This window comes from Anabrus simplex, chromosome 6 (assembly GCF_040414725.1).
Source record: "Anabrus simplex isolate iqAnaSimp1 chromosome 6, ASM4041472v1, whole genome shotgun sequence".
Taxonomy (NCBI): domain Eukaryota; kingdom Metazoa; phylum Arthropoda; class Insecta; order Orthoptera; family Tettigoniidae; genus Anabrus; species Anabrus simplex.
The window spans coordinates 92,027,042-92,040,519 of record NC_090270.1 but is presented as its reverse complement, the minus strand read 5'-3'; the positions used below and the strand labels follow the sequence as shown (position 1 = coordinate 92,040,519).

At 36.4% G+C, this 13,478-nt stretch overlaps 1 protein-coding gene across 10 annotated transcripts in view; it reads left to right on the top strand.

Moving 5' to 3' along the window:
- Positions 1-13,478, top strand: part of trol (terribly reduced optic lobes) — a 918,151-nt gene that overhangs the window by 859,453 nt on the left and 45,220 nt on the right. For all 10 annotated transcript variants that reach the window (XM_067149795.2, XM_067149796.2, XM_067149794.2 and 7 more), the window contains 5 exons: positions 963-1,185; positions 6,446-6,628; positions 9,807-9,956; positions 10,057-10,275; positions 10,471-10,636. In XM_067149795.2, the coding sequence (XP_067005896.2) occupies positions 963-1,185; positions 6,446-6,628; positions 9,807-9,956; positions 10,057-10,275; positions 10,471-10,636 (941 nt within the window). The remainder of the gene's footprint in view (positions 1-962; positions 1,186-6,445; positions 6,629-9,806; positions 9,957-10,056; positions 10,276-10,470; positions 10,637-13,478) is intronic.

Below are 13,478 nucleotides of genomic sequence, written 5' to 3'. Positions count from 1 at the left end.
AGGTCTAGAGAAGCACCAGACCTTATGATGCCTTTTTTAAATATTCTTTTGTCTTACCCTTTCCTTTACCTCACAACCGTGTATACTTACTAACAATGACTGCTACTGTTCTTATTCTGTCCTTCACTGACAAAGGATGTAGTTGAAAATGTTGGAGCCATATCTTTCTTTTATGTGTACTCTATCTATGCGTGCCTATATGATAAGTCATTGCTCTCCATCTGATGCAGTCAGAAGTCTCTGGCCGCTGTTTGTAACAAAGCTTCAAAGATTGAATTTATCACATTGGAGGCTTTGATGGTCCCAATCTGTCAGTGTTCCTTGACTTATCAGACCTGGGTTGACATATTATAATTTCCTCATGATTCTATTATACAATTTGGTTTCCTACTAGTACATGGTTAACCTTGGATTAACCTGAAATTTCACAGATAGAATTTTCAAATTGATAATTGCTATACACATCAGCTAAACATTTCTTTTAAAGGGATCTGACATGAACAAACAATTCAGTTTACTTTCCAACCAGTATCTGATGATTAGTAGCCATACAGTATAGTGTTTATCAAAGTATTGGTACAAAGAAATTACCCAGTTTAAGCATTTTCTTCACTATAAGTAGGACTTGTCAATTGCAATACATTATTTGAATATGAAAATTTCTGTGTATTTATAATAGTAACCAGCTGTTCCTTTCTTGTAGAAGGAAACTCACTGAGCATTGAGTGGTTGTTGAAAAATGAGAACTTGTGAGGTTATGAAGCTATGTACCCTAAGTTATCCTCTTCTTACTTATGAAAAGTGCACCGCTGTATCAAAATTTAAGTGTTAATAACAATATTATTCTGTGAAATAATACATGGTGGGTTTTTTAAATGATGATGATGATTATTATTTTAAGAGGAAATACAACTAGGCAACCACCCCTAGTACATGTTTTCTGTTTATTTCATCTTTTCTAGGATATCCTAACATTGAGAGATCTTGGTGCCCAAGATGCAGGAACCTATATCTGCACAGCCCAGAATAGAAATATAAAAACTGATATACCCACTGTCCTCGTAGTGACAGGTATCGTTCCATACTTTGCCCAGTCTCCCAGCTCATACATGGTGCTACCTACTTTAGCAGATGCTTACACACGGTTCAACATCGCAGTCTCTTTCAAACCTGAACAACCAGATGGTAAGCCAAATCATTTTATTTTTCTTGTCTCACTTTCATATAAAATGAGTGACTGTAATGTATGCTGTGATGTTCAACTTTTTAAACTTGTCATATTTGTGTCATGGTATGTTATAAGATGAAGTACCAGAGATTGTCAATGAATTTTTTTACTGACAGCTACACAAGGCGAAAGATTAACTAATTAAGATTATAGGCCTTGGTATTTCATTTACCTACCTTCAGAGCATGTGGACTATTTTCCAGTAGTATTTTCTCTTATCTAATATTCTCAGAACCTCATTATCATTTGTTGACCACAGCAGCCTCTTGATGAGCCAGTCTCTTATTGGCTTGAAGTAAATTCCAGCACACAAACACTAGCCTAAGAACAAAGGTCATCTATAGTTAAGAAGTGAAAGGAGAGGGGTAAAGAAAAAGCGAACCTGAATGGTTGAAGCACACTGCCTTTTAACTTGATTCTTTTGCTCGTATCTTGACCACATTAGATGCTGCAAACCAAGACTGCCAATCAGCTCAAGAAAACTGATTGAAACAGGTTCACCCTAGGCAGGGAAGTGGTGTTTTAACATTCTATTAACAACATTAATCAGTGTTTGTTCATATGTTAGCAAGAGTCCATGCAGTCTACTGTACATAAATATAAATAATCATGGTAAATGTAAAGTACTAAAGAGTAATTTAGTCTCCCACGCTGACCAAAGACTTTCAATAAAATTAGTTACATTTTTCAGTGGGTGGAAAGGTAGATAAAATAAAAATATGTGTGAACCAATCACTTGAGAATATTCTTCTTATGATCTAGTAGACCGCACCTCTCAAGTTGAAGGTTAATGGAAAAGTACTTTGATACTGACATATAAAGAAATTATTATTATTATTATTATTATTATTATTATTATTAATTTATTTATTTATTTACTGTGGTCACAGATGTTTCCTCCAGTACTTCAGTATGATTGCATGGATAAATAATTATCAAGCACAATCATACTTTAGATTAATTTCTACATTTTCACTCCACATCATTAAGGGACTTGTGCATAATTCTGCAGGTGCTGAGAACTATAGATTTTTTTATGTCTCCGATGATGTAAATGGGCAGCTGAAGCTCCCTCAAGGACTGTTTCAGGTTGTTATATACTAGGCCTGTTGCTCCAGTTACACCTGGCACTATTGTTGCTTGATCCACTTGCCACTGATCTTTAACTGACTGCCACTTCGTTTGATAAGTTGACTGAATATCTGAACTGCAGGACACTGGAAAATCGAACATCGAAACATGTTCAGCAATGCTGACCCATAGAGTGCCATCTGGTCTATTATGTGCCACCTTTCTGTCAGTCCAAATGCTCCTATCCCAATACTGTTTGTATCTGTTGTTTTCTACTATGGTAGCTATCTTGTATAAGTAGTACAATTTAACTGTTGTTGAGACCAAACTATACTTCATGGCAAATGCACAATGTATTTTCTTACCAATAAGATAGTTTATTTCCTTGTAGTCTGTAGATACCAGCCCTGTACATCCAGATGTTACATATCTCACTGTATCTTGCTCCATATTGCATGCACAGCTATGATCATTGGTTACATTGGGATGTTTCACCACAAACTTCATGTAATTTCTTATAACAACTACTTGATCCTGGATAGCAATAGTGTATCCTTCTCTTTCAAGGAATATTTTGTCCACTGTAAGCCACTTGTTCATTGTTAAAATTAACATTACCCAGTTTAGCTGCAAATCTCCCATGCAAACTTTTCTGCCTCCGTGTGGGTGTTATTTCCTCCAGTGTGCTACTTTGAAGTGAATGTCATCTCGACTGAGATTCAGTGGTGTTTAGTTCTTATCAGCCAACCGTATCATTCAGATGTTTTTATAGAATAGTGTCACATATTCTCTATCTGCCTTGCCCGGAGTTGTGTAATATTATCAATCATATGGTATCCAAGTTTCCTGGGGATATTAAATCTCTCAACTGCATGCTTTGGGTGATTGTTCTGTGATCAGTTGTTTAATTTCTTCAATCTTCATGTCTTTCCATTTTATTGCACCTGAGCTGTATGTGTTGAGAGGTACAGCATATGAAATTCACAGCTAAACTGAGGTTGCATGAATTCAGGGAAGCCTTCATGTTTGATTTGAGTCTTCTCACAAATCCATTTTGCAACTTTTCCTTGATATTTGCACGTTCCACCAATTCACTTTGCTGAACTCTGAGATACTCGTACATCTCATCTGACTCCAGAGAGCATATAATTTCATTCATGGTAGTTTCGTAAGCCATACTCTGAGTCAGTTTCCCTTTTTTGTTACACTAAATTCTACACTTGTAGACTCCAAATTCCAACCAGATGCTTCTCAAAAATGGCTCCTTTACCGAGCTCGATAGCTGCAGTCGCTTAAGTGTGGCCAGTATCCAGTATTCGGGAGATAGTAGGTTCGAACCCCACTATCGCCAGCCCTGAAGATGGTTTTCCGTGGTTTCCCATTTTCACACCAGGCAAATGCTGGGGCTGTACCTTAATTAAGGCCACGGCCGCTTCCTTCCCACTCCTAGCCCTTCCTTGTCCCATCGTCGCCATAAGACCTATCTGTGTCGGTGCGACGTAAAGCAACTAGCAAAAAAAAAAATGGCTCCGTGATCCTCAAAAGCTCATTTAGTCAGGTTTTACAGGATGCATAAAGTTTGGTGTCATCCATGTATCCCAGATGTGTAATTTGACACCTTTCTTGGTTTATAACACCACCTCTGATTTCAAAACCCACTCAGTCAAATTCAGAAATGTTGAGAAAGTGGGTTTAAAACCAAACAAAACTAGATAGAACTTATGGTATCCCCACTGAAATATGCGTCTTCTAATCGGAAAGCTGCCTGTCTACACGCTTTCAAACAAGGTTGAGGCAATGATGTTTGTGCCACACACTGAGACATCACTGTCTCTAGGAATTGCACAATTGTAGGATTTGCCTTGTATATGTGCATGAGGTACATGCTTTCTTACAGTTGATGAAACAGGTAAACAGATTATGCTGCTTCTTTGTGGCTTGGTTCAAAACATTGTCAGTCGATGAAATTAAATTATGGTGGTCCTTCTGGGAACTTAATTTTTTATATAAAGGCCAAAGGCAGGCATGTATACAAGTGGAGGCACGTGCTTCCCCTAGTGCACTGTCACTGCATTGTCCTACATAGAAGGCTTGCAATCGTGTCTCAACGGTGCACTAGCTGCCAGCATCTAGGAAAGGTGTAGCAATCCAACTGATGAGCCCACTGTTACACTGGAGTGAAATACCGATAATTTCATGATTGAAAAGGTGTAAAGAGCTTTAATGTTTTTAACATTTGCAATTAAGTAATGGTTTCCTTCTAGGAACTTAATTTTTGACATTTCATCCTTATCACAATTTTGGAACATGATCTTTGCAATGCAGCCTGTCATTATTTTGTAAAAGGTGTTCAGGCAAGTGATGGCTGTAAATCTGGTACAGTTGGTTGTATTTATCTCTTTTGGTTTTACAAATGCCATTCCTTCACTCAGATAGGTTGGCGTATGGGATGGATTAACATTGGATTCCTCAATGCACTTCAGGATCATTGCATAATCTTCCTAAACAAAAAGTTATGCTCATTCTGAAGTTTTGCTATCACTTCCTTGACTTTTTCATTTTTTATTACATCAAATACCATCATTTCTATATCACTTGCTATCTCCTCAACAGTGGCAAGCCAAGGTACATCATGATCATAATCCATCTCTGTGGACCAGATACCTACCCAGCACTCCTCAAAACTTTCTTGAGTTGGGAGATTCTCAGGTATTGGGCTACAATTTCCATCCAGATTCTGAAGAAGTGTTCGGACTTCTTGTACTCTTCTTGTACCTTTTTAGACTATTTGAAAAGCACTCAATCTCTGCTTCAAGGTATCAAGAGTATCATCTATATGGAAATATAGGAGTCATACTATATATGTAGCCTATATTTCTGTCTAATTTTGGATACCTTTTTGTGGATTTGATGCTTGGAATTCCCTTCTTGGTATGTGCCAAAAGAATTGCAATGTTACAACGTATATTTTCTATGCATTTTCCAAGACTTTTTCCCATGCCGGTTTCTGATTTGATTTTCTGATCATAATTTCATGTTTCTCATTAATTCTCCACCTGAAATGATGACGATATATGCCATACAATAAATGGTTGCATTATGGTAAGCATAGCTGTGTATTTAAAGTTTAAAACTTCACGATTGTTCCGTATTGAATAGAGAAATAAGAAGATGTACAATATTATAGGGAAGGATCCACCTTTCAATACTCCGTAGTAAAAAGTAGTTACAACCTGTTTATTGGGACCGGTTTCAACACATTTCAAGTGTCATCATCAGCCAATTAGCGAAGATCTTAAAACAACTAATATAATAATAGACTGTGATTATTGTGTTTTGAACATTAACTGAATTGCTACAATATGATAGAATGTTAATATTTTGCCTGTGTTCAATATATTAGTTGTTTTAAGATCTTCGCTAATTGGCTGATGATGACACTTGAAATGTGTTGAAACCGGTCCCAATAAACAGGTTGTAACTACTTTTTACAACGGAGTATTGAAAGGTGGATCCTTCCCTATAATAGCTGTGTATGGTACTGGCTTGTGTTGCTAATATTCTACGATTAGCCAGATCCACTAGTTCAACCAGTCTTAGGGACATGTTGTTTTGGGAACTACAGTTTGTCCTTAGGGTACCAGTTCATTCCTCCATACAAGTTTTCTGCTTCCAGTAACTTTTGTAGCAGCTTAGTTTGAATAATATCTTCATCGTCTTCTTCTTGATTCCCACCAGCTTCTGTTTGAGCTGATTTAGTGAACAGGTGTAAGACAGTAGATTCATTCCTGAATGCACTTCAGGATCATTGAATGTAGGCTTGAGGCATCTGAATTATGATATTTTCAGCTTATTCTATTTTGGCTGAGATTTCTGTAATCCCATTTAACTTTGTTTTGATACCAAGTTCGTCTTTTAGTTAGTTGCCCTTCTAACAGTGGTGTTCTGTTCCATCAGATGCGAAAGTTTGGAATACTTTTGGACAAATTGCTGGTACAAGTCTGATCTGTAGTAGTAGTAGTAGTAGTAGTAGTAGTGGTAGTAGTAGTAGTAGTAGTAGTAGTAGTTACTGTTGTTTAACAGTACTTTAAAATAAATATTGCTAATAATTAATCTGATTCTTCTCTCTCTCTCTCTCTCTCTCAGGACTGATACTATACAATGGGCAGGAGTCTGGTGGTAGTGGAGACTTCATCTCATTAGGACTTAATAACAGCTATGTGGAATTCCGGTTTGATGTTGGTTCTGGGCCAGCTATCATTCGATCAGCAGAACCTGTAACTCTGAATGAGTGGCATACTGTGCGACTGCAACGTGAGCGAAGGCTAGGTGAGTATCAAAAATTTAGTCCTCAACAATACATATCGTTCTTAGAAAAATTCCTGCTTGGTTGTGATTTTCTTTTCATTTTATGGCAGTATAAAGAAATGATTGAAAAATTCTATAAGAAAAAATGAAATGAATCCTTATATGAAGCGTACAGTGCAGAAAGAGCACATGGCCTCTTTTTCAAATTTTACAGGAGAAACAAAAAGCTTTCTCCTGACATCAGCATTATATTAAACGTTAACTGGCTATTACCTTTACTAAGTTATTACAATTCCTCTTATTTTTATAATACAGTGTACACTTGCATATTACAATTTCACATATATATATATAATGTCCACAGTACCTCAAACATGTTTACATTATGTACTGTAGGCCAATGACTGTGACATGTAGTGACGCTAAAGTCAGACTGGGTTCGATATTTGATAGGAAACGTGCCATGTCGGTCAGTGTAATATCATCACTCATTTGTAAGGACTGTGGTTGTCCGGCCCCTTGGTCTAGGGACTGGGTGTCTGTGTCATTCTTAACGTTCCTTTCCTCACATACAGCACTTTCCACTTCCGCCACTTCCACATACACGCAGGTTCACAACATATGGTGCAAAGTAGAAGCAAAAGAGCTTCTTAGGTCGATGCCCCAAATAAATAGCATTTTAAAAAAAGACTGTGGTTTGTAAACAGCACATGTAAGACTGAGGTGAACATGGTATCCATTTCAACTGCTGACCACATTTGAATTGTGACATTGCTGCAAGAAGGATGGCAGTAAGTGGATGTTACCTCTCATGCTGAAGTAGTTAGTGATGTCTCCAGAGTTTAGAAAAAAAGGTTCAGGAAGGTACAGGTAGTTGCTGATCAACAACGGATGGGATGCCCATTCAAAACAGTTTGTAGGGAGGATTGGTATTTGTTGTTTTCAGCATGTTGTAGGTCCACCTCATACATCCAGCATCTTCAGAAGGCCACAAGAGTGAATGTGTTGGATCTGACAATGCAAAATTGGCTGCATGACAGAGGACTGATATCAAGGAGGTCTGTGCCAAAAGCTCTTAAACCACACCATAGAGCTGCTCGTGTGAGGTATGCAACCATTCGTCAGGAACAGTGAAGGTGTACACGCTTTTCTTATGAGATCGCCATAAACTTGCACCCATACATCATCATGAGCATTAGAGTCCGAAGACAATCCAATGAGAAATAAAACAAGCTCTCAATCCTAAAACGCTGCCAGTAGCAATGGGGTTTCTATTATGTTTTGAAGCGGGATCATGGTTAGTCAACATATGCCTTTAATTGTTATTCAGGTAACATCACTGGTCTGGTATACAGAGACAACATCCTCTAACCTGTAGTTACAGGATTTTTACTGGCAGAAGACAGAAAAACTTTCTCCAGAGTAATCGCCGCCGACGTCTGGGCAACCGGATATGGCACTTGAAGGAGAAGGAGAAGAAGAATGGGATAATCTGCTCCAAAACAACTTCGGTTCTTTGGTCTGAGTATACTTCATTGTGTTCAACCATCTCTCAAGGCCCAAGCTGGCTATACATGGTATTGACTTGCCACACAAAGAATGGTAATTTTGTGTTCAGAAATGTCATGAGTTCAGGACTTAACCCTGCGTGGGCGGAAGCTTTTTATGGCTGTATACGCAGACCGAAATTACGGAGAATTAAAACTCGTCCAGAATTATCAAATACTAACTATAAACTCATTGGAGATGACCATTATTTGATTCTGCATCTTCTAGCTGGCAGTGTTGCCTGTTGTTTCCATTTGTTTCCCTGAAGTACTGTTTTCTGGTGAATTATATCAATATTTCGGTATCAAAAAATAGTGAAAAGTACTCTAGGCTCAGTTGCCATGTCAAAATATGAATGTAAAATTGGTTCTTGATCAATATTATATATCGGAATGTTATTTGAAGGTCTGGGTCTAAGCTACTCACGTCAGTCATTTTGTCAGCTGGTTTGTTCTCCAGGGCACTTGAGTTGCTCTTGTACTGAGAAGACTCACTATTTGGATTTCTGTTTTTGGATTCTTCAAATGAAAAATCACTTTCATCTACATCCATGGAGTCCAAAATTGAAGCAATCTATTGCTCACTGACTCTCTTTAACTAACCAAGTCGCAAAATAGCTATATAAATTGCAAAAAGCCGGTCTCAAAACTCCTAACGCATGCTTGACTGAACATGATAGCCTCTCACAACTTGTAAAAAGCTATCAGGGAGATAACGCAACTCCATTCCAGGTTCCCCCCTTCAGCCAGTCCTAAAAGTGTTGTTTACTGCAATCTGGTGTTTGTTTGTGGGTTTTTTTTTTTTTTTTTGCCGGTAACGCTGGTTCTCTGACCATTTCATATATTAAATTCCGCTCACAGGCAACCTGTTATGGGATTTAATACATTCAATTCTGCCCTTCTAGGAGTTAAGACATTTCTGACTTCACTGTCAATTTCTGAGACTCATGACATACCAGGTAGAGTGAGGACTCATGTCGTTTCTCATTGCAGATGTAGATTTATGTCTCAAGAAATGGCTGGTACAAATAACTTAATTCTGTACTAATGCAGACTTGTGATGTTTCTCAAATGACCGATTCAGTTTAGTTGTGGTTTGGTGGCCTTGTTATTATTTGTTCTGTTGGAAAGGATCTACGCTTAGCTTACATGCACTCTACAGTTGTGATGGCAGTAGTGCCAAACCTAAACCTTTTATTATACGATAGAAGTTCAATACATCATAGCACCGCAAATTTTTCTGCTGTATCACTCATGGACATAAAATTCACCAGAGAAATTATACTTTCCTTTCAGTACAGTGTGCCACTGAGGTGGATATCTCAAATTGGATGGTGTGTTTTAGACGTTAACTTTAAGATAACTTAAGATAAGTGGGAGCCCACATATGCACTGCACACAAGAAGTCACAGCCAGTGCAGGCTGTGCAGGTAGCTTAAACATGCGAAGATCAAACTACGTAGAAATCAAAGAGATTATAGTCAGCACTTTTATGCCTATTTAATACAATAATCAATTTTTGTGGCAATTTTTCATCGTTGACCTGTGTTATTAATGTCTGATTTTTTAAATGTGTTAATTGAAACATAATTTTGACTTTTTTTTGTATTAAAATGTCTGATGAGTGTGATATAATTATTTTTCTGCTACAGGTACAATGTATGTTGATGAACAGACTCCAGTAAAAGGACAGACATCTGGGCGATTCATTGGTCTGGACCTTATTCAGCCTCTGTATCTTGGTAGTGTTCCTGACTTCTCAGCCATCAACAAACTGAATGGTTTCCGTGAAGGATTTGTTGGTAAGATTAACTTGACTAAATAAGTAAGGATATTCTTTCATTTCTGAGCAGATCCTATTCAAAAACTCATGAATATTCATTTTTATCTTGTATCCTACAGGTTGTTTAAGTCGTCTAGTAATTGGCTCAAGAGTAGTCGAACTGGTTCGTGAGGCCAATGCAAGCCGTAGTATGATGATTTGCGACACCTGTGGAACCAAACCTTGCCAGAACAATGGTGTTTGTCAGGAAGCAAACGAGCCTCAAGGATACACCTGTATTTGTCCAATAGGCTATAGTGGACAGAATTGTGATCGAGTGGGGAAGGCTTGTTACCCAGGTAAAAACTGCATGAATAAATACTTCCTACTATGGTTTTCATACGATTTGATACAATAATACATCTTCATTCTACCGTTCTTTGAAAACAGAACTTATCTCCTTACAAAAATCCTCTATTTTTTTTTAAATGATTATGGAATTCATTGCGAGTACAATGATATAACTGATAATTTTCTGTTGCCTTTGTGTACAGGAGCATGTGGTACAGGTAAATGCAAAGATCATGCTGGAGGCATCAAATGTTATTGTCCCTTCGGTAAAGCTGGTGAACGCTGTGAACGGGATATTGAAATTTCTGAACCAGCTTTTGCAGATGATGCTTATGTTGCATATCCTACTCCAAACCGTGCAGTTCGTCAGTAAGTATATCGTGAATTTAGATCTACAGTATTTTTTATTTTATTTTTAACCTTTGTATATCTTCTACATTAATTAAATTTACTGTTAATTCTATGTATTATTGTATATACTGAAATAAATTACTACTTCTACTAGCAAGATGTAAATAAATACTCTACTGATACAGTGGTTTTAAGGAACTTTTAAAAATTATGTCAGTTTCCAAACACAGGGTGTAAGTTTGTTTGAATTGGCATATTTTCTTGGATTTAGGTGATTAAGACTCAAGAAAATTGAAAACCATTTTTAAATGAGTCCACACTTCTTTTGAAAACCATAGCAGCCCGACATAGAGCAATCACCATCAGTACTGACATCAACACTAATGTCCACTACTTTTCAGCCTTATACTAAGTCTAAAATCTTGAACAAACTCTTTTGCATTCATACCTACTGTGGTACTTTTACAACAGTGAAGTTTTTCCTAAATATTACTGTATTACCATCTACAAACTGTACATAGCCTTTTATAAGCTACAACCTTAATTTCAGTTTCCTCCCTTTTACTTTTAGGAATTAATTTATGACAGATCCTCTGTAAAGTGCTGGTTCTTTGATGATGTAAGGCTTTTTAAACTTTATAACAATGTATGCCAACTTTTAGGATAGTTTGGTATCAATATCATCATAATTTCCTTTTTTTTGTTGTTGATTTGCCTCTTTTAACTTTGTGGTAAAATACTTCCAAAATTGAACAACTGACAACTGACCCAACTACAGTATGTTGCAATGATTAGTTCCTAAGTGGTATATTGACTTCAGGGTATTATTATTATTATTATTATTATTATTATTATTATTATTATTATTATTATTATTATTATTATTATTATTATTATTATTATTATTATTATTATTATTATTATTATTATTATTATTATTATTATTATTATTAAATCTAGCCTTCCTTTGGAAAATAAGAACACCTAACATGTTCACCTAATTTTATATCACATTTCAACACACTATTATTCACTTGACTCAATCTGCAGTTACTGAAGAATAATGAAATCTGACTAGCTGGTTATATATGAACACTAAATACCAAGAAAGTTCAATAAATTACTACAGCAAACTAGTCATTGTGTATTAAAACTGTGATCTAGTGATCATCTAACAAGGAAACCTTGCTAATGTGTTCCCACTAATTTGATCTATTTTCAGTATTTATGCAGGCCATGGTGAGAACTTGTACCAGTTCAAATTGCAAGGCACAACTGACAACCAATTACATTTTCCATTTCCATTCAAATTCTATTTTCTTGGAATTGGGTGGAAGTTGTAGCTTGGAATTTAATCTAGTAAAAGTTCTTGCTTTGGCCTGCACATATATTGAAAATAGAACGGTGGGGACACATTGGCAAGGTCTCGTTACAAGATAGTTTTGAAGGAAAACTCAAATAAATAAATAAATAAATAAATAAATAAATAAATAAATAAATAAATAAATAAATAAATAAATAAATAAATAAATAAATAAATAAATAAATAAAAATTCAATCGGTAGTCCATGCTGTCCATTGAATATTACTTTATTTTCACATTAGCATATAAATTGTCCAACTCTAAAAACTTTGTATTACTTCAGTATCATTTTTCGAATACAGTAAAACCTCGTCAATTCGAAGCCGTAGGGACTAAAAAATTGGACTTTGAATTATGTGATTTTGAATTAATGGCCAACTCGTAATTCAGAAATGCCAACCCTTGCTGCGTCATAAAGTATTCTAAGGCCCATTATTGCATGCAATCACCTTGATTCACAGATTAAGCCTTTCAAATGCTATGGAAAGAACTATTTCTGAAATGTATCCAACAAAGTGCATTCACATTATTCAAATAATGCACTTGGATAAATCACTGGCAAACATAACCTCACGCAATGAAAGAAAATAAACATGATTCAAAGACGAGGACAAATTATGCTGGCTCCCCTGTGCAAATGTTTTACTTCCTGGATTTCTGTATTGTTTGCATTTTTTAGATGCCTTGTACTTGCACAGAAAGTGTCTGACGCCCTTAAAACATTCTGTGTGCATTGCAGCACAGTACATTGACCCCCACCCTTGTACAGTTTCCCAGCTGGCACTTCTCTCCTTTAAAACATAAGTTCATTTCAGCTCAGCATAAAAAACAATCCAGTTCCATCGGCATTGACAATATTGTTCAGTGTGTATGAATCGATTATATGAGCCATGCTTTTTCACCAATTGTCAGCATCGCTAGTGTTCGCGGATTCTACTTCTCTGCACACTGCCTGCTACGTGATATTATGCCATTCCATAAAACTCTGAATACAAAAGAATTACGGTTTCACTCAAACTTAGCAAATATGAAGCACATGGTAGAAACACCGAAATGAGTGGAAGTGCAGAAAGCTATCCCTGCATGTTCTGGAAGACACGTGACGCAGATAAATTTTGAATTTAAATTACTCTGTAAAATACTTTTTTTTTTTATGTAAAGGCAGTTTTGAATTAAAAGTCTGAATTTCACTAATGGGACTGACATTGTTCTTTGAATTACGAATTATCCTTATTTCAAATTAAACAATTTAACATGCAAAACCGTACTTCATATTTCCGGGAATAAGAGCTTCAAATTAGGCGGGATTTTGATTTAACTGATTTCGAATTATCGAGGTTCTACTGTATTCTACAACACTCTTGTAAGCCAGCCTCAGAACCTTAGGATTCCAATGATCAAATCTCCAACTACAGAAGACAATTGCACTTTTGGAACTGAAACAAGAACATTGTTCATACTATTGGAGGCTATTATTTAATAAACTATTCCTAGTAA